This window comes from Sceloporus occidentalis, unplaced genomic scaffold, assembly GCF_023333645.1.
Source record: "Sceloporus occidentalis isolate IW3139 unplaced genomic scaffold, rSceOcc1.0.p SCAF_293, whole genome shotgun sequence".
Classification (NCBI taxonomy): domain Eukaryota; kingdom Metazoa; phylum Chordata; class Lepidosauria; order Squamata; family Phrynosomatidae; genus Sceloporus; species Sceloporus occidentalis.
In genome coordinates, this window is record NW_028317273.1 from 586980 (window position 1) to 608964 (window position 21985).

At 39.4% G+C, this 21985-nt stretch overlaps 1 protein-coding gene across 1 annotated transcript; it reads right to left on the reverse strand.

Annotated features, from left to right (window-relative positions):
* Positions 1-5860: 5860 nt before the first annotated feature.
* Positions 5861-12002, reverse strand: LOC149275225 (vesicular inhibitory amino acid transporter). The gene is made up of 2 exons (XM_089504883.1): positions 11634-12002; positions 5861-7048 (listed from the first exon to the last, which is right to left on the reverse strand). The coding sequence occupies exons 1-2, from the start codon at positions 12000-12002 to the stop codon at positions 5861-5863; spliced, it is 1557 nt and encodes a 518-aa protein (XP_089361009.1).
* Positions 12003-21985: the final 9983 nt, after the last annotated feature.

Below are 21985 nucleotides of genomic sequence, written 5' to 3' on the forward strand. Positions count from 1 at the left end.
GTGGCATGGTTGTGATTTTGATGGGTAGTCAAGCATTAAGTCCAAGATTTTCTCCACACCAGGAACCCAAAGGAAGCCAGCTTTCCAGTAGACATCCTTCAAATATAGTTTGGTGCCATTTATTCCATTGACCAAGTTAGGCAGATCTCATGAACAAAACCTCCACCTTTAATATGTGCCAATCACATGTTAGGTTAGGGAAAACCATTAAAAATTGTTGAGGCACTTCAACATTCACTGTTTTTTGAGTAGCTCCTGGTAGTGTCCCCATTGGTTTAATTTCCAGGGTTCAACTTGTGGGAAACTCATGATGCCCAAATTGATGCTCTTTGTCCACCTAGCAATATTTTGATGGAAGTCTGAGTTTAGGAGGTACCCTAGCTGATCTTCCCATGGAGGATGGCCAAGTTGACCTTTCGCTCGTGGGCTATTCTTGGGCCAACTTCAACCATAGATCTGTATTTGCGGTGTGATGGAATTTCCTCCCCCCCAGTTCCACCACTACAGACATTTACCCCGACCAAGCCACCCATTTCACTGGAACTGATTTCGGCCAGTAATAGATAGTGGATGTGGGGACCCCGTTGTTAATCACTTTACTGACTCTATTGTCCCTGGGAGTCCACATTCACCAGATTAAGGGGGCGGTTGTGTACCCATTGTATTCCAATACCTGATTGTTTATGTTAATGCTTGCTTTGCTGCCTACATCTAGCCATGTGTGTGAAAAATAAAGTGTTCTTCATTTTTATATACCCTACACTGAGTCTCGGCTAGTGACTGGGGAATCGGGGAAGAGTGTGTAGTCCCAGGCTAAGGGAACACAAGTCAGCGGAGGTAGTCAGTCGGACTAGCGAGCTCCGTTACAGCTGTAACAGGAACAAAGCGGGAATACCAAGGCAGCATGGCTCTTTAAGGCCAGCGGCCACCTAATGATGTAGAGGTGGCAGATCAGGTGAGTATGTGGGGCTGTTGGCTAGTGGCTCACCGAGCATTCACCCGATGTGTCAGATGGCCTGGGTTATAACAGTGGAGAGTCCATGGATGTGTCCAGTGTAACACAACAACAGACACATTGATGGAAATGAATCCTGTGCAGTATACATCACAACAAATCATGAGTGCATAAGGCTTGATTAAACATTTCTGAAAAAGTGGTTTTGCCACGTTTTGTTATTTTCCATGTAAAATGCACATTCAAAAACATGAAATCAATTGAGGTTGATACTAAGAGGTATTAAATATTAAATAAGAGAAATCTCCATGAAATGCTTCCCACTGATGTGTAATAAAAGAAATATACCATAAATCAGTAGAAGGCCTGTGCCTAGTTTCGTTGTAATAAAGCATTTTTCCACTAGATGGAGCACATTATCCACTAAACCAAAGTGCAGATCATAGACCATAGGGTCTATTTTCTACGCCTATTTTTGTAATAGCCACATTTGCGTTCTTCATGACAGCCAGTTTGGTTAATATGTAGTCTGCTGGATGAGAGATTAATTCATGTGTCTATATAGCTATTCACTAAAATCTATATGAGCGAGAGTAATACAAATTCATGTACAAGATACAGATAACAGACTTTCCTCTATAGATAACACAAGTGCAGCCTTCTAATAGTAATCATTTCATATGAATACGTTCACTATACTTTTTACAGACTATCTAGGCAATTCCTTGTCTTGAAATTCGCTCCCTTCTCCCTACTCTTTCAAAATGGGGGGGGGAATAAGGTGTATTTTTATTATCAATTGTGCGTTGTGCACACATGGTCTCAATGAATGAGGCGCGCGCCTAGTGTAGGGCACACAAGTCCGTTCGAGTAAATGTACAGTTTAATAAGGACCACGATGCGCAAATGCATCATCCAGATGACGCTTTAAATAAAAAAAAAGAAGCACAATCATCAGAGCTTGGTTATTCCAGCGCTCCAGTGGAAGTAGATCACACCACTGCATGCCTGATCCTTTCTTCTAACCATTGCCTTAGTAAACTAGCCCCCATTTTCTACCTTTGGACTGCTCTAGGACTACAATTCTTGTTGCTTGTCTCGACCTGTGCCTGTCTACCATCTATGAGTGAGAAGCCACCTGCCCTGACTTTTTGACCATCTGACCATTCTTCTGTCTTGCCCTTTGGTACTACATATCGGGCTGCTGACCTCACCTTATATTCTCTCCGGGTCAGCGGTGATCCAGAGGGATCTACTCCTGCATTGATGATGGCTGTGTGAGTTGACATATATGAAGCACGTACGGTGTACAGTGTTTGAGAGAAAAGATCTGCTGGTATTCATTATTGGCAATTATCGCTCAGGCATGAAATCCTGTTCAAAATCCGACAAAGCATTTGTATTCAAATTGGAATTTCAATGAAGAATTTTCTGTAGATTCTGACTCCTTAGCCCTTTCCCAATTCTGCAGAGTCTCCACGAGTAACCAGCGTGAGTCCCGCACACTAATTAACAGTACCTGCCAGGAAGGTGTCACTCCGATAGCAACTGTTTGATTAAATCGCCAGTCGTTTTGTCCCCACGCTGCATTTTCTGCTCTAAAAATCCCTAAAGACGGCAAATGGAGTTTTTCCAAATGTTGCAGTCGTGTTCAGTTATTTCATCCAATTTTAGCATATTTATAATATGAAGTGCAATGATCCTGTTATGTGTAAGTTGGGTTCAAATAAATAATATTGACAAGTAATTAAAAAGAGTGGCTTACTACAGCCACTCTGGAAAAGTTATTATTGTCCCTTTTTCTAGAAAGTCCACATTCCTCATAACTTCCAATAAAACAGCGTATTTGCCTCCGAGGAAGCCTAGTTGGCGAAACGTGTCAGAATTTGATTCTTACTTAGGAACTTTAACCTGAAAGCACTGCACACCTCTGTGCTAAATATTCTTTTTACATTGTATATTTTTTAACATTTTGTCAAATTCAAATCGGTAAACTACGGTTTACGGTTTGATGTGTTAGCTGCTCTGTAGCACACCTCCCCACCACCGCCTCTGTGACCATCGTTTATCTTGCTGAGCGTCAGCATATGATGTCACATGACAGCGAGGCACAGAGCTCCATAGTGACCGGTTACAAGCGAGATTTCTAACCTCCCCAACCAGCCCTAGGAGAAATGGTGGACCAATAAGTCAATCTGCCCCCATTTAGGCGGCAGAGGAGCTGTAAGAATACGCCACTAAGGCCGCGTGGAGCCTCTCTTCAGAACATCTCTACAACTCCTCATATTGCTCCATATAACTCTCCTGTTGCTATCATTATATTTTATTGTATGAAGGTGCTTGCCAAGTGGTTAGTAGAGTTTCCAGGATCTTCCATTCAGCAGCCGTCAGTCTTCAGTAGGACATCATCATGGAGGTGCCATCCTATCTACTCTAAATGCAACAGTAGACCCATCCTTCTTAATACTATTATTAGTCTATTATCAAACACTGCCATGGAATAGTTCCTTAACCAAGAAGGATATGACCCATTGATATTTTTGCGGGGAACATTTGTCATGTGATTCAAAAGCAGGAACCAATAGGTTGTTGCCATACAAAGGGGTATGGTTAGAGTCAGGGTCGAGAGCAGGACCATGGACGTACCATCCCACCTTGTGTTGCATTGAGGCAGGATGCCGGGATATGACATCATGGCGGCTCTGCATGGAGGCTGCCACGTTGTACACAGGGTTGGGTATCATAAGCACGTTATTGCGGAGCTGGGGTGTTTGCAGTCAGTGTGATTGTGTCCTGGTCTTCTGAGCTCTCCAGAGCGTACACTGAATCGCTTCATTTATAATGGTTAGATGTCCTCAAATTGACCCCTAATGTCCCTTGGATTTTTAATCATTTTTTTTGTTGGAATTGAGTGTAACTATACGAGAAACATAAAACAGAGAATGGTGTAAAATATTTCTAAGAAGTAAGATACTAGTAGAAGGAACAACCCGGTTATCAACAAACATCATCACTGTCTTGGGGGGTCCCAAGGAAAATTGTTGGAATTTTTTTTGCATCACATCTCAGTTGTATGTAACCATAGTCACTTAATCTGTCTCTTCTTTACATAGTTTTTACATCTCCGCCCCCGAGGAACATTTACGTTAACTTTGAAGCTCTGAGGGGCATCAGATAATCAGTATCTACATTGGGAAAAAAATCCTGCACCATTACCCCATTCTAAAGTCTGGTGCAGGTCTTCTATACTCCCATATAATGATACATAATAATGTTTATTTCAATATATTGGGTTCATAATTGTCAAAAAAATTACACTTTTTTTTTAATCATGGACCATGTAAAGCTATAGTGAGAAATAGTGTATCAGTATCTCACCTCCTACTGTCCTTGTAGAAATTCTTGATCCGGTTGCCGTTTTACCCAATCTGTCACATGCCTACAAATCAAATCATATATACGGATAAAGACCTGTGAAGATACTTGATCATAATACCATACACGGACTCAGCTTTTCTGGATTAGGATATGATCACGGATCCAGAACCAGACTGCAACTCCAGTGTAAAGTGGTAAAAGGAGGTGGTCAGCCATTAGTTCCTTTTGTGGTTGCACCAATTTAGGATTAAGCACCAGAATCTAACTTTAGACGTAGCCTAAAGGAGAAAATGACTTCTAAATAACCCTCCAAGTACAAATATCTATACTGTTGATAACTTGCTTCCTTTTTTGGTAATGTAGGAAAAAATGTTTTTTGATTATTTTAATATCCTGTCTACGTGTAACGAGTGTTCCGTGTTTCATGGGGGGGTAAAGTAGCTAGTGCTTGACTCAATTAATTTACTGCCACCCCTAAACCTGAAGGAAGTAAATAAGCCGCTGGTGGGTCATTGCTATCCCCATACCCCCTTTTGTAAGGCAGTACTAACACTGGGGTAATAAAAAAGCTGCCACCGTCTCTCTCATCAACGTAACCATTTTGGACAGTTGAGCATTTAAGATACACAGACGCCACGAGAATATGTCTCTTTATTGAACTGATATATTAAGGTACCACAATAGAATTTTAGGATATACATTTGTCTGTGAGCACAGTTACATCACACACACACATACCCACAGGTAACACACCTTGCACTTTGGAAAAAAAACTGCACATGATGAACTTCTGCCCCTATACAAATCCCATGTGTGTGCCACTCTTAGAGAAACCCCCTACCAGAAAAATAAAATAAAAAGGGGTCACTGCTGGAGTTCAAAGGTTAATTGTTAATCTTTCTTTTTTTGTGAGTGTTAAATTGGGTCAGAGAAAACACAGACCAGCTCTGAAAATAAGTTTGCCATAAAGCCTGTAATTACTGTCCAAGTAGTTATTGCATCTGTTTGGTGAAACACAAAAGTGCCCCCTACCCCCGGCCAGTGTCCTAATAATGATTAATAATTAGGTGTAATAATGGATGATTTATTTTAAATATACATGCAGACCAGCCTGAAATCATAAATATCTCTATGAACCTCCATATTCTTTTGCATTCAAGTATATTTATCTATATATTTTATTTCCACCCTAATTTATTGAAATTATTCTCTAAATAAATATAACAAAAATAAAATATTTCCCTTCAATTAATATACAGTTATTTACTGATATGAGCTGCTTTGTATTTTTCTTCTTTGCCATAATTTATTTTTTCCCGAATAAAAAAAAGGATTGCAACAGATGATATGTGCATGGGTTAACTCCTTAGCTGCAAGAAGGGTTGAGAACACATTGGAAACCCCTGTATTGTCAATCCAACTGGCAAATGAAGGGTTGGCATGAATATCTATGATGAGAATGTCAGTAGAAAATGATGCATAATTAGTTGCAATGCTCGTGACGATCGTCACCCCGACATTTTGGAATCATTCTTCTACATTGTATTTAAAGGCTTCTATGAGACCCTCTAAAGAATGCACAAATCCAGAAACACTACAGATGGATCCAATAACAAAGATGGCAACATCAAAGAAGACATGATGCCAAAGAAGCTTCCTCCACATAAGCTTCAGATGGAAGAGACTTGGAAGGAGGAAGCAAAGACCAGCTCCTGTGAGGCTTCCGGTGAGACCCATCAACAGGGCGAAGTGGGGCACATAGATGGCCATCAGCAAAGTGAATATGACCAAAGCGCATCTGAGAGCGAGCCCCCAAGACTTAATTCTCCCATCACCTCCATAGCAGTTTGGGAAGAATGCCCTGGTTCCTTCTTGGAAGAGAGACTTCTCCAGGACCTCCACAGCAGCAAAGAAGGGCAGTGGATAGGAGAGCAAGGCCTTGGACACTAAGAAGATGTTGACCACTGCCCTGATGGTGGATGGCAGGTTATCTGTTATGACCTCCTTGGTTTCATCGGCCCAAGTTAGGTAAGCCACCAGAGCAAAGAGTCCTTTCAGTATGCAAGCTGCAATGTGGGTCCAATTCATCATGCAGTGGAATTCCTTTGGGTTGTGCATGTTTCCTTCCAGAGAGGGCAAAAAGATCTGGGAGGTGTAACTGAAGACAATTATGCCTATAGAGATAGGAAACTTCTTTACATCTATGTAGAACTTGACTTTGTCCCAAGCCCAGTCCCTTGCTCTTGACAGACAGTAGGCGATTACCAGGACGTTTATAACAAAATGAGCTAAGGTGCAGAGCAAGCTGAATTTGGATACAGATTTGAGGGTCTTGAGGAAAGCACATGGAAGGAGCACAGCAGTGGCTATGATGGACCAGGACTTCTGGGAAACTGGTAAGGTCGGGAAGCTGTTGTACATCAAGTTTCCGCTCACCACTACATACAGGATGCACGTCATGACCAGTTCGATTATCTGAGCAACGTTGACAATTCTTCCACCAAGTTTAGGAAATCGTGGTGCACAGCATGCATTGGCAATGTCTACGTAAGTGTCTCTCACCCTAACCGTCTCACCATCCTCGTTCTCTTCATAGAGGCAGGCAATAAGGATCTTCCCCGTATAGCAACACACCACAGCAGCAAAAATAATAAGGAACAGTCCCAGGTATCCACCATGAAGAATAGCATAGGGTAAACCCAAAACAAACATTCCCTGCAAAACAGAAGTACATAAGAGATGAGGTTCCAAAGACATATAGGTTCAATGCTAACATATTACGAGGGCTTTACCGGGATGGTGCCATCAAATATCAGAAGCTGTTTCACAAAAGGACAATATTAACAAGGATAAAAAACATGTATTTATAAATGCAGATATGTGGTGGATCCAAGGAGTCAAACGAGAATTCCCCATCACGTTTAATTCAAAATCAGTGTTTCAATGTATTTATTTTGCCTTGCTTTGGATCTAAAATAGCTTGAACTTGGTGGATTTATTCATAGTACCCGCATGTGATACCCCTGGGGCTGGGGCACTACAATGGGTTATGAAATAACAGAAGGGTCCACTCACAATCAGGTGCTGGTGTGACATCATATCATGCCAATACTTGTGAGGTCAAGGAGGTTCTTTCCCCATTCAACACCTACCAACCACCAGACTCAATATTCAGCACATTTGCTGCAACAGAAATAACTGTGACGCAAAGTCCCATCTTTGGGGCTATTGGCAGATATTAACAAAATGAATATGGAACTGGGTACTTAAAGCATCATGTGTCTTCTATTTAGGGAACAGTCACTCCCTTCATATGGCTCCTCCATATATACCATGCTGACCCCTTTCCTAAATATCTGTTACAGTTTTCAGCAGTCACGTATTGTTAGGTATTTTAACCGGTACCTTAACCTTGTCATAACTTGACGAACGTTGGTATTAAGTGTTGTGTTTGGTGAAAGGGGGTGATTTTTGTTATGTGTGAAAAAAACACGCATTTTCTTATAATTAATGAATAGTACTTACGGTACTTACAGGTTTTTACTTAGATTTCCTAAAGTTGTTTTTAACATAAACTTGCACGTCAATATCAGCTTCCTTTACAATAAAAGCAATGATCTTTGGATATTTAAAAAAAAATAGCACGTATGCGTTAATCATTACGCTTTTTTCCTTCTGAATAGAGCCCTGTCAGCTTTAAAAAGCATAAAATGACTGCAGTCATTGAGGGCCTTTCACACTTTCCGCCATTTTGTCTACTTGCTCATGTATATTAATATTCAGGAGACATTAACTCTCGTTCAGAACTCCAGGAATAAGTATGAAAGTGGAGAAATTACCATGGAAACCAAGGGAATCTTTTGTTTTTTTTATTAATGGGCCCCTGGGCATTCCTACATGTTCTCCCAATCATCAATTCAGTCCATCTCTCTAGATCCCAGAATATCTCCCTACTTCTACCTTCATCTTAGCACCTTACTTATGCCTCCATCGCAGAACCTTACTTCTACCTCCATCGCAGAACCTTACTTCTATCTCTATTGCAGCACCCTACTTCTACGTTCATCACAGCACCCTAATTCTACCTCCATCGCAGCACCCTACTTCTACCTCCACCACAGCACTCTACTTCTACCTCAATCGCAGCACCCTACTTCTACCTCCATCACAGCGCCCTAATTCTACCTCCATCACAGCGCCCTAGTTCTACCTCCATCTCAGCACCTTACTTCTACCTCCATCTCAGCACCCTACTTCTACCTCCACCACAGCACTCTACTTCTACCTCAATCGCAGCACCCTACTTCTACCTCCATCACAGCGCCCTAATTCTACCTCCATCACAGCGCCCTAATTCTACCTCCATCTCAGCACCTTACTTCTACCTCCATCTCAGCACCTTACTTCTACCTCCATCACAGCACCCTTCTTCTACCTCCATCTCAGCACCTTACTTCTACCTATATCGCAGCACCCTACTTCTACCTCCATCTATGCACCTTACTTCTACCTCCATCGCAGCACCTTACTTCTACCTCCATCACAGCACCCTTCTTCTACCTCCATCTCAGCACCTTACTTCTACCTCTATCGCAGCACTCTACTTCCATCTTCACTGCAGCATCTTACTCACTCTCCTGCCTTTATCTCAGCTCCCTCTTTTATTTTGACAAATATGAAACTTCCTAGGAGAATGAAACCAAAATGTGATGGTACTTGGACACATAGGATACCTGATGTGGGCCCTTGAGGAATGCATTGACCCAAAAGATGTCCCTGAGCAGGGGGAAAACACTCATACATTCCCTTCATATCTCAGTTGTGTGTCTCAGAGAAAATAACACAACTTGAAAGGTGTCTGAACTTTTCTTAATATTCCAAACACCTTCAAGAAAAAGCAACGTGTTTTAGCATCCCTTTAATGCTGGTGGAGGAGATAACATTATTTCCAATTGAGTAATTAGTGACATTAGTCATCCACCGCGCAGAGCTAGAGGGTGAAGGAAGAAGGACGCTCCATGGCTACCAAGCATTTTCTGCATTAATGCCATGCAGTTATCATATGCAACAATCCCTAAAATAAATTATTTTTTATAAAAATGCTACATTCCCGTTGTATAAGCTAAAGTTATTTTGAAGTCACAAGAAGAATAGTTTAACTAGCCAAGGGTATTCCTGGATAACAAATTGGAATATTAAATAAACCTTCCACTTATATAGTTTGGCCCAGAGGACTTTAAAAGGATAAAAATCAGTTTGGTAAAAGGTATGTATATTTTCCCTGATACATTTTGTTGGTCTATGATGATGGCATGTGGCAGGGGACAACAGAGAGGCTTCTTGGTTGGGGTTCCATTTGGTAAAGGACCTGCACCCTGGCTAAGGGTGATTAACGATGTTAATTGTTCTAATTTTTTTAGAGGTAGATGCATTATTAGTCTGTTATCTTTTCTTATTTCCTGTATCCCTTTTTTCTCCAAATGAATCCATATATTTGTGTTTTTCCCACCAGTATTAAACTGTCTGATTTTGCAAGAAAGATTTGCTAAATTGGTTCCCATACAGACGAGCTGTGGCGTGCAGTTCCCAGTTCCCCCAGAAGGGGGCAGGCGTAACCAGTGACATTTTGATGCATAGATTTTCATGAAGAAAATGTTGGTGTTGAGGCATTCAGCACAGAAACGCCATCTTTAGGAAGCACAAAATACAATGTGCAGCACCTTCATCTGGCATCCAAAGGGTAAAGGGAAATAGTCAAAATTATTCAATAAAAAAAGTCTGTTGCAATATTAATTACATTCTAAATTAATAGGTATGAGGGAGACATATGGGGCTATGTGTGACTTCCAAAAATGTTTATCTATCTGCTATCTATCTCTCTATCTACCTGTTATCTCTCTCTCTCTCAATATATAGATATGTATATATATATATATATATATATATATATATATATATATATATATATATATATATATATATATATATATATATATCATATCCATCTACCCCTTTTGTATGAATAGGGTGGTGAAATTAAAACTTAAAGTTTTAATATATAGTAAAGACAAAAAATATGGGAAAATAGGTGGCTAGTACCTATGGAAAGAAATAAATGAGAAAGATGAGAATGTTACAAGATAAATTAAGAAAGAGAAACAACAGAATACAACTGTATTTACTACAGAAGTGAGAAATTGATACAATTGCATAAAAATGAACAACAATTTTACTGCGTCACCCAAGTGAATGTTTAAATACATTTGTCTTCACAAAATTACAGAATGTGCTATGGATGTTTGGGTTGTTTTTTTTTGTTTTTTTTTTTATAAATTCTGCAAGCTTTACCTTGAATTCCCTTAAAACAATAAATGTTTCCTAACACTCTATTTAAATTGGAATTTTTATTATATATATATATATATATATATATATATATAATTATTATACTTCAAGCTCTGATTTAACACAGACTAATAACCTTTTAACACCTTATGTCTCTATTGAATATATATAATTTTATAAAGTTGCTCAGAGGAATCATATAATATATAAATTGCTATTTTATCTATATTTTATATCTATATCTATATCTATATATATATATATATATATATATATATATATATACAATTTCAGTAGTGGGGAGTGTGTAGAAGACAGCTTTTGCTATTATCACTCTCAGATTGTGTATAAAGAATTATAGCACAATGATGGCGATTAAACTGTCTATAACAAATCAAAGCATATATGTAGGTTAATATACACCACTATCCAATATATTGCTAATTTAGGAACATCTCTAGTAAAACAGCCAGACATTTACACAGTTTGTAATTCGTTTGCAAATTATTTGCTTCATACGAAATCGAAATTTTGGCGTTGTCGGATTAATTTGATATTCAACTTGCAGTAAATATATATTTTTAGGAAACCCAAACTTGGTCAATGTAAGTATGCAAAAAAAATGATAGCGTGCAATGATACATAGATAAGGGGATGGGTGAACAGAGATGGATAGATGATATAGATAGAAGTTTAAAATTATACGATATACAATGTATTTACATTGGGGAGGGACCTTAACGACTTAAGGTTGGCCTTCAAACTGAGACATTTTTTTGACCTTGAAAGACTGTCCCCAAATAGAATGTGGTCTTCTAGAAAAGCATAGGATCCACAGAGCTTGAAATTGAAATTCTATGGCAAATCTGATTCATGATTAATGAAGAACGTTTGGTGGGAATGGAAAAAATACAATAGAAGATGTGGCCACATGTGATGGAGTCAGTGGATTTACCTGGATGGCGTTGGTGACATTCCAGCCAGCTTCCCAAGCTGTGATTTTAGGTTTTCCGACAGAAGAAAGCTCAGAGCACAGTCCTTCATCTTTAGAATCAGAGGGAGGGGGTCCTGTGCCGTCTCTTTGGTAGTGGATGTCTCCCTCAGCTGGGACATCTCCAGCAGGCACCTCGGTCTTCAAGATGTCCATCTGCAAACCTTGCCTATGTTCCATGTCCAGGTCATCGCAATGGGCAAAGCCAACAGCTTCTTCATCGGTGGCTGCTTGAAACCCCATCCTGGCAAACATCCCACTCACCTTGGCCTGAGACTTGTTAGATACTGAGGTGGCCGCACTGGACAGTTTGCTCCTGATCATGGTAGCCATGGTGGCTTTTCCTTCAAAATTCGATTTCTAAAAATAGTTGGGAGTCCTCCTTGGTCTGCAGCCTCTTCCTGGATGAAGACTGTTACCTCCACTTGTTCACACTGGATCTTCTCCACCCCCCAGCCCTTCTGAGCATGACACCTTCTCCAGCAAGTAATTAGAGCCCTCTGGGTACCACCATAGTGGGAGGAAATACCCCCTTATCTTGCAGAAAGCAAAACGGGAGCTGCAGGGAACGTGTTGAAGAAGTCAGTATGGTGTCCTTGCTCAATCCAGAGTATGCCCTTGTCTTAATGACACAGCTGCCCAATGCAGAGGCTCCTAAAGAGGGTGAGTATGAGAGAGAGAGAGGGGAAGCACAGAATTAGCTGTTTGATGGGAGACCAAATCTCTCTACAGCTAGAGCAACAAGCAAAAGGCGATTGGGGAGTTTTTTAGGTGGGGGAGATGAGGGTGTCCGCATGACTGCTGCATATCTGGAGGAGGGTCCAAAGTCTCACCCCACTACCCCCTCCTGTCACCACATGCAGTACTCAAACCCAACCCTCCAACACATTAATTGTCCCTCTCCTCCAAGCACCCAAAACCCAAAGCCATCAGGAACCTCTACACAGATTCCCTGCCATAGTCCACAGTTTTATATATATACCAAAAATATAAACATCTCTGTGGAATTTCACTGTAACATTTCAGTTCCTAGAACCCAATGTCACCGTGCATGGGAAGGATCTCAACGTCTCTCCAAGGAGAGACCTAATATAAGTCATTACAATCTGTATATCCCCAGAGGTTTCAGGGTTCCTAAAGCTTTGTGATGGCATCTTTGCAGTGTACCCACCCTGACCTTATAAATGTCCATCCCCCCTCTGTCCTCTTACCCCTTCAGGCTAATTTTAGTGTTCCTTAAACTCACCCAACATGTCTACCCCACGCCCCACATCCCATCACCAAATGCAGCACCCAATCCCATTCTTTTGCTGGTTCCATCATCCTGCCACCCCACTGCATTCCAACACTCCCCCTCCTAATATCCTAAACTCAGCACCCATCCAGACCACCTACCCCACCACAGACCCTACTGTCCTTTTCTCTATTTTCACCCCAAATTGTAAACATTGAATTTGTAAATTGCAAAAATTTAGAAAACATCCAGCGATTTGGTTGTGTTCCAGGATAAAATGCAATTTATTTCCAGTAGCATAGAACTGACATCGGAAACATTTAAAGTCCTTCGGTAATTTTTATAGTTTTATCATTTTCTATTAAAATAGATCGATAGGTGAATTACTATAAAAATGTATTTTGTTTTTGTATTCAGAGAATCGTTAATATCCGAATTATTGGGCTTTAAAAACTTTAAATGTACGAACGAAATATTCTGTATATATTCATTCCAGCCCAAAAATGTTTAATAACCCCCATCGTACAGCACTGCGGAATATGATGGCGCTATCTAAATCAATTCATTTATAAACAATAATAATTTATTAAATACGGAAATCTTTTCTGCAATAAATAGGATAAAGGATACAAATTAGAAGAAAAAAATTGTAAATATTTTCTCATGGAGATGTTTGTAGAAACAATAATTATATAATAAATACGGAAATCTGTTCTGCAATAAATAGGATAAAGGATACAAATTACAAGAAAAAAATTGTAAATATTTTCTCATGGAGATGTTTGTAGAAACAATAATTATATAATAAATACGGAAATCTGTTCTGCAATAAATAGGATAAAGGATACAAATTAGAAGAAAAAAATATTTTCTCATGGAGATGTTTGTAGAAAAAGCGATATTTTTATACGAATTTCGCATTTACGTGGGATCTATATTTATCTACAGAATAGTATGAACAAAATTGTTTTGTATACAATATATTTATGTATGTGTATGTATTGTATATATTATATATACTATTTTATATATACTGTAATTAAGAATATGTATACATCATATATAAGGTGTTGGATGGCAGCGCTTGAAGGGGTGAAGTGGGATATTTTGGGGACTGGGGGAGTCTGGTTTTAGAGATTGTGTTGTGTGTTTAACTAGACCTGACAAGCTGGGTCCTTCCTTACAAATCAGAATTTTACATCTCATTGCACAAATAGGTCAACATTTGCCTCAAAAATATCACATAATGTACTAGTGAGAGAACTACATTCCATAATCGTGTTTACTGCTAGATTGCTTTGTATCCAAATAAAAGGGATTTTTGTTGCATTATTGTTAACCTAAACACAAAACTGACTAGTATATATATATATATATATATATATATATATATAATATATATATAATATGTTCGTTGTTCTATAGATACATATGCAATATATATTAATGCATAATATATACATATATATACATTCTATGTACATAAAACTCCAGCCCCTATACATGGAATAACTGTGTGATCCTCGGAGATGTGGGATTTGCTGTGTGACCCCAGTAGTGTTATTTATACAGCAGAGGTAGATATGAAGTCGAAGTGTTTGACATTTTGTTCTTGTGACCCGGATCGCTAATCTATTAACAAGAGCAGAACCCAGGGGAGAGGGAGGCCAAGTGCTGTGTGTATATATATTTTTTGTGTGTGTGTATACATGGGTGTATGTGTGTATATATGTATGTATATATATTTATGTGTATGTGTATATATTTTTGTGTATGTATGAATATATATATATATATGTTTATGTGTGTGTGTATACATGGGTGTATGTGTGTGTATTTATGTATGTGTATTTGTGTGTATATATGTGTGTGATGCTCCAGGGCTCAGCCAAGCTACATGGAGTCCAGCAGAGGAAGAGTTAACCGTTCATTCCAGTCCCGAGGTTAGTGAAGTAGTAAGGATGGAGCTGTTTCATCACACAGAACTATTGATAATAATAATTCATATAATATTTTAATTATTTAACCCACACAGGGCTTTGTATATTTAATAAAGACAGAAGACGTGACTTCAAGATAGAGGATTGGAAGCAGAAAGGGTAGTGGATACATTGAACAGACTTTCATTGAAAGCAGTTTAGGCAAACACAGTAAAGGAATTCAAGAAAAAAGGATTCGATAGGTGCAGACTAGATGGGTCAATAGGTACTATTTTCTGTCCTCACTATTTAAGTATCTACCTTGGTTTTAAACAGCCAATGCATGTTTCATGTGTGCAGCTGGGATGCTACTTAAATCATTCTGGTCTGTATTTTGGAAAGGAACCAGTCTGGTTTTTTTTCTTATTTTTCTTTCTTTCTTTCTTTCTTTCTTTCTTTCTCTTTCTTTCTTTCTTCTCCGCAAATACATTTGCACACATAACACTCATTTACTCCTATGATGTCACACTCCCACATAATGTACCTTGTATACTGTATTGAATCCCTCAACCGAGAGAAAGAAAGAAAAAAAGGGAAAGGGAGACAGATAGAGTGTGATAAGGGAAGTGCGGGGAGAGAAAAAAAGGGAAGGAGAGAGAATGGCAAGTAAGAGAGAGAGAAAAAAAGAGAATGTGAAGTAAGAAAGAAAGACAAAGAAGAATGGGAAAGAAAGAAAGAAAAAGAAGATACATACAAGAGACTGGGATAGAGGAAGAAAAGAGAGATAGGATGGAGAGAGAGAGGGAGAGAGAGACAGAGAGAGAGAGAGTTAGGAAGTCTTTTTACCTATCTGCTTTCTTGGCTGTGCTTGCGCTCAGTAGCAGTCTCCTGCCCAGCGTGCCCGGGGACCCCATGCTCCTGACAGAGCGCTCCCTCTGCCTGCTGCTGGCCGGCTGCCGGCGCATATATACCGGCACGGGGCAGGTGCAGCACGGGGACGGGAGCAGCGCCTCCCTCTGCCTCACACCCGCAGCCTCCCTCCCATACCGGGAACAGCTTTCTCCGGTATCACAATTATTATCACAATTACCCACACTATCAATCATTCTTATCACAGATCTCACTATATCCATCCCAGGGCAAAGCAATAATCTGCACCCTGATAATACTGCCATCCAAATATAATATGATATCCATTACAACCACAGCCATCTTTCTAGTAGAAACTATTTTATAGGTTTATGTGTACACACACACACACACACATAAATATACACACAACATCTATACTATACTATATAATACTATATAGTATGTATATATGTCTCTCATCTATATATATATATATATATATATATATATATATATATATATATATATATATATATATATATATATATATATATATATATATATGAAAATCATACAGGTTGATGGATATCATCTCTCTATATAGAAATATATCATAGTTTATATTCACTGTATATGTAACTATTTATATTTATTGAAATGCTTTAGAATATAATGCAGGTTTGCCTGTTTCTCTAAACAAACATACAGGAATCCATGTAAATCTATACCTCCCGGATATGCAGACAGGTGAGCTGTGCAGGTGCAGGGTGGGTGCTTCTGGTTGGAGAGATATAAGAATTGCTGCATTGTCCCGCAGGTAACGTGAGCCGGATCAGGTGCCCAGGACTGAATAGGACAGGTTAGAACTCTGAAGCTGTCTCTCTGGTCCCCAGACTGCAATCACAACCTGACTCCCTGTATAAAGAGACAGCCTATGCTTAAATGGTTAAATACATGACCTGCATTTATCTCTGAGAGGGTGGTTGATAAGTGGAACAGTCTCCCAGCAGAAGTGGCAGAGGTTAATACATTAAGGCACATTTAAACATGCATGGCTCCTGAATCTAAGACAAGACCTGGGTTCCAACTGTCTCTTTCTTTGTAAAGCAGGTCTTGGTTCATAAGAAAATACCTTTTTTTCCTTTGTAAATAAATGTTTACTTGGTTTAGTTGGGTTCCCCCAATACTGCACTTCTTCTTTTATAGCATCTTGCCATTCTCTGTCTTTCCCCATTTCCATCCTCCCCTTTTTCTTTCCTTCTCTCCCTTTTTTCTGTCTCTTGTCCCCTCCTTTCCTACCCACTCTCTGTCCTTTGACACTCTCCCTTTTTATTCCTGGCATCTCAGGGGACAGATATGACAGGGTAATAAAGAGTTGCACAATATACTATTAAAAGGCAATTAACTGAATTGCTGGAACCAAACCAGACTGTGAGTGACAGAGTTAATAGATGGGAAGTCAGGGTTTCCCTGGAACAGCTGAATTTATATGAAGCAAGCAGTCTACAATACACAGGATCTGTCCATGGTGCTGATCTCTGTATAATACAATGCATTGGTTCCTATGCACAATTACCTTAAACGAGACAGCTTTCCCTGCACAACCAAATCCATCTCTCTTCACCTTGAGTAGGTTAATGTCTTCTCTGTAGACCACCGTTATCCAGTTATTTCACCCTGCAACTGGGTCACTGGAGTCTTCAGTCTTTTAACTGAAATGTGGCTTCTTTACACAATCCAGTCGCTGGATCTTTTCTGAAGAGTTCTATCAAAGCTTTTGCCTGGCTTTATATATATGCATATATGGCCTTCATTCCCATCCGACATCACAATAGCAACACAAATCCAGGGCCTTCACTGCTGAACCATGAAGAGTTCCATCAGTTCAGCCAACACTGGCCAAAGAAGTCCATCTCCACCTTCTCTTCGTTGACCCAAGGATCCTCCACCAGTTATTCTGAGGATCTACAATCTTCATCTCAGAGGTCATCAAATACCACCTAATACTTCCATGATAGTTAATACTGCCAAACTTATCTCAAAGCTTTTGGGAATGTCTCCTAATGCTAACCTACATATTTCACTTACAACAAACCTCAATAAGAAATATCCCTCACTTGGCCAGCAGAGCCTCTCCACCCTGGCCCGTGAGCTGATCCCTCCCTAACATTTCACATAGCCCAATATGTTCCTGCCCAAGTCCACTCTTTTGGATAATGTAAGGAATGTGTTGTGTGGCTGAATGCAGGGGAGTGTTACATTTTAAGGCTGAAAGTGTAATATTTGCCCAAGACATCTGGGCCCACACCAAACAGACTTGAAAGGTGCCTTCCAGAAACAAAAAGAAAATCTTAATGTACACACACACATATTTATACAGATGCTGACCTTCTGATAGTAAATATCAAACTCCTGATCCTTCTCTCGGGGCTAGATCACGTGACTGAATCCAGAGCAAGAGGGATGTGAGAAAAAAGGAGAAGGGGAGAGAGGAAGAGACAGAAGAAATGTAGAGAACCAGACTGTATTGGTATTGTTCCCCAACTCTCCTCTCTCTGGGCTCCCCAAATACTGGAGCTCAATGATCAGCATCCAAAATAAATTAATTAAATGGCTTTTTTATTTTTATGTCATTCAGAAGATCATGTGGTGATTTGGGGATTCAATAATTTCAAAAACAAATGGTAAATGCTAAACATTAAAACTCGGAACACTGATATATTTGTCATCTGCAAACCTTTGTTATATAGCAGAATATTGAGATCTGCTTCATATGTGTGTATCCAAGTTACGTTTTCAATAAAAAGATGGTTAAACAATATATAAAACTCAAAATAAGTAATTTAAACTGAAAATAAGTAGCCTAGTTAAAATATAGACTAAAACAATTTATTAAAGTCAGCAGAAAAAAAACATGTGATTGCTTTTTCAAGATGTCCCCTAGTCCCTGTTTGTGGTGGTCAGATGAAGAAACACTCATATTGCGCCCCATTGCTAGCAGCACCATTTTAGAGAAGGCTTTGGATGAGATGTCCTCCCACCTGGCACCTTCACTCAGTACTAAGCAGAGGCATTTGATGGATCAGAGGAAGTTCAGTATCATGCCTTGACAAGACCATGGATAGGTGAGGATCTGCAATAGGATGTCTGGAACATGTTGGAGGTCCAAAGCCTGTTTGATCTTCTAATGTCTACAGAATGAAACAAAATGATTGACACATGGTGTCCCCCCCCCGTGAGAAAAAGGCCAAATTGCCACAGACTATGAAGATTATTCTTAATCACCACAATAGAATGTCCCTGCTGAATGGCCAGTTCCATTGGCTGTAACCCCTGATGAGACAATATGCTCATTCTGTAAATGGTCCTCAAACAGATGCAGAAGATGCAGACCTGAGCGCTAGTCTGGTCCTCACTGGAGACCACAATGAACTTACTGATCACTGACCATATTACCAAAGAACATAAAACCTTATGCTGATGCTACATCCTAGACCACAATCTCTGCTTTATCAATGAATTATGCCCCCCCTTGAAATCTGTGTGTGCCCCTCACTGACGTAATGAATGCAGGCATTACCTAATGAAGCTATTTCACAGTTAATGTGGTGGACACACATGGATGATACACAGTGGTGTCACCGCATCTGAATCTCCTTTTATGATGTTGTGGATTCCCCAACCTGGCCAGGCGTGTAATGGGAAATTAGAAAGGAACAGACGTGTTCTGGAACCAACAAAAAAAAAGATGTGCGGAGAAAACAATTAAACGGGATTGTTCATAATGTATGAATGTTGATTATACTACAAAACAGAAGTTTACTTAGCCAGAATCATTATGAAACCCATCACCCCATGTTTATGTGTTTGCTTTATTCATGTTATCCTATAACAATAGGATGTCCTATAGAAGAGAATCCAACAAAGTCAGCTCCTCACTGGTTTTGTCTTCCCATCAATCAATAATCCATAATTACAGTTACTAATAATTATTTAGAACATGTGGCCGCACCGGTACCCATGTGAAACTCTTTTGGTTCCCTTTCATAAAATAAATACATATGTTTAATGTATAGTATGATAAACTATTCACTATACATCAGTTATTAGCATTCTGATGGCTTCCAAATCTCTGTGTTTCTTTCAGGTTTCCAGAGCCGAATATTGACCAATATGATTGTTGTTTTCCAGGGGGGAAGGGGATTATATGTAATTACCCTTGTGTTTCACACTTTTTCTTCATGGAGAAGGACTCTGTTATCCGGATGAGCAACCATGTGTTAAATACAATCAATGATCCAATAGCTAGTGCTGAAAACACCTACCCTTTTTTTTTGATGGTCTCTTGTAATGAACCCTTTCATGGTGTGGTGGGGGTGGTGGGGTAGGTGGTCAAATGCAGTGGCTTTTTTCTGTCTTGGTAATGCTGGGAATACACAGAGAAATTAGCGTGTCATCAGTCTTCTCGATTGTAAGCTCCTTTGACCAGAGCCCTCCTCAACTCGTGTCTGAAGGTTCAAATTGTTATGTGATCATTGCTTGTTATGTCCTGTTTATGTCATTTACAGCAAAATGTGATGGTGCTATATAAATAATATATATTAATAATGATAATAATAATAATAATATATACTTAAACCCAGCAGTTGCAAACTTGACCATCTCTCCATAAACATGACATTGAGCTTTTCAAGGTGAAACTCCTGATTGATTGTAAGTTTTGAAGAGCAATGCCATCTTCTCCTTCTGTACCAGTATGTCTTGTGTTTGTTCGTGTTACTGTTAGTGTTACTCTTAATATTCATGTTAAGCCTTTACTCCCTTCGTTGTATCAGCGATACGGAATCTGTTGGCGCTCTAAGTGTAAAGTTAAAGGTATAAGCCTTGAAGGTTTTGCGAGTGTATTGTTATTATTTATTGTTTTATATAGCGCCATCAAATTCTGTAGTGCTGTACAATGAGTGTCGGGATTAAACCCAGAAAATACATGCAAAGTTGAGTTTCTCGTTGGGTTCCAAGTCGTCGCTTTAGAATAGTAACTGGATGTGCAGACAGGGATAGACAGAAGTTGGAACGGTGTTAGGTGATGCAGATAGACAAATAATAGACAGACAGACATACAACAGGACAGAGCAGAGACAGACAAGGGAAAGGGAAGACACTTTAAACTTTGAACAAACATGGGAAAGAACAAACAGGAGAGAGATTGCAGCAAATGGACATGTAAAAACCCAGACAGGGGGCAGATTCAGACAGACAGACATATATAAGGACAGATGGGGCCGAGAGTCAGGCAGACACTGGAAATCAGACGGGAATAGACAGAAATAAAGAGATACGGCTTTGTTGGGCTGCGGGAATTAAGCGTTAAAAGCTTTTTCCTCTCTCGGTTAATGATGTTTATTGCTCCCCAGTCAGCTCATTAAAGGTAAATGGACTTTTCATTAAAGGACTTTACCTATTTATTAGTGAAATGCTGGCTGGGATTAACCCTTTCACTAAAATACATTAATTCACCATGATTTGCACTCTCCCACCTCAGTCTTGTTTAATCCCACATCTCCCCATTTAGCATTTTCCACCCTCTCGCCCTCTTCTTTTCTTTAATTCAGTATCCCACCACAGTCAATGGGCTTTAGATGGGAAACAAAACTGAGCCCCCATTCTCTTATGCTTATACTTAATAGTCAATATAGGGATATAAGTTAATTATCATTGACTGTGCTAGCACCCCACTTTGCCAGGGCCCCAGAACGGAATTTGGGATACTCTGAGGTTAAATGCCCCATGGCACGTGATCACCTTAATCCCATATCCCATAACATTTATAATTCTTCTTCTAACATCCCATTTAAACATTTTCACACTAAAATGGATGTAATAGTGAATTAACATTAAGTACATCACATTGTAGGGGCTCGATAATGATAGCAACCAAATAGCTTTAATATAAAAACCATCCTGGTTGGGGAGTAAATATACTTTCAATTAAATCACCTTAATTTAATCAGGGACTTTAATTTTTTCTTATTCCGATCAGATTTCTAGGTGATCACCCATCACGGAGGGTTTTAAAACATGTGTACCATTTGGAGTATCCATTTAATGGGGTCCACCAATTCATTCCAGAAGCTCCTGGACCTGTATTTAAACACTTCCTAGATGAGCGGTTTCCCGACTCCAAAGAATATCAGCGTCGGATTATGTGATTCGAGAAATCTTCCCATTCATGATTTGATTGAGGTCAAATTTTCCTTGGCCCCTAATTTGTCTCAATAAATCTTTTTTTATATCATATTTATGGTAATAAT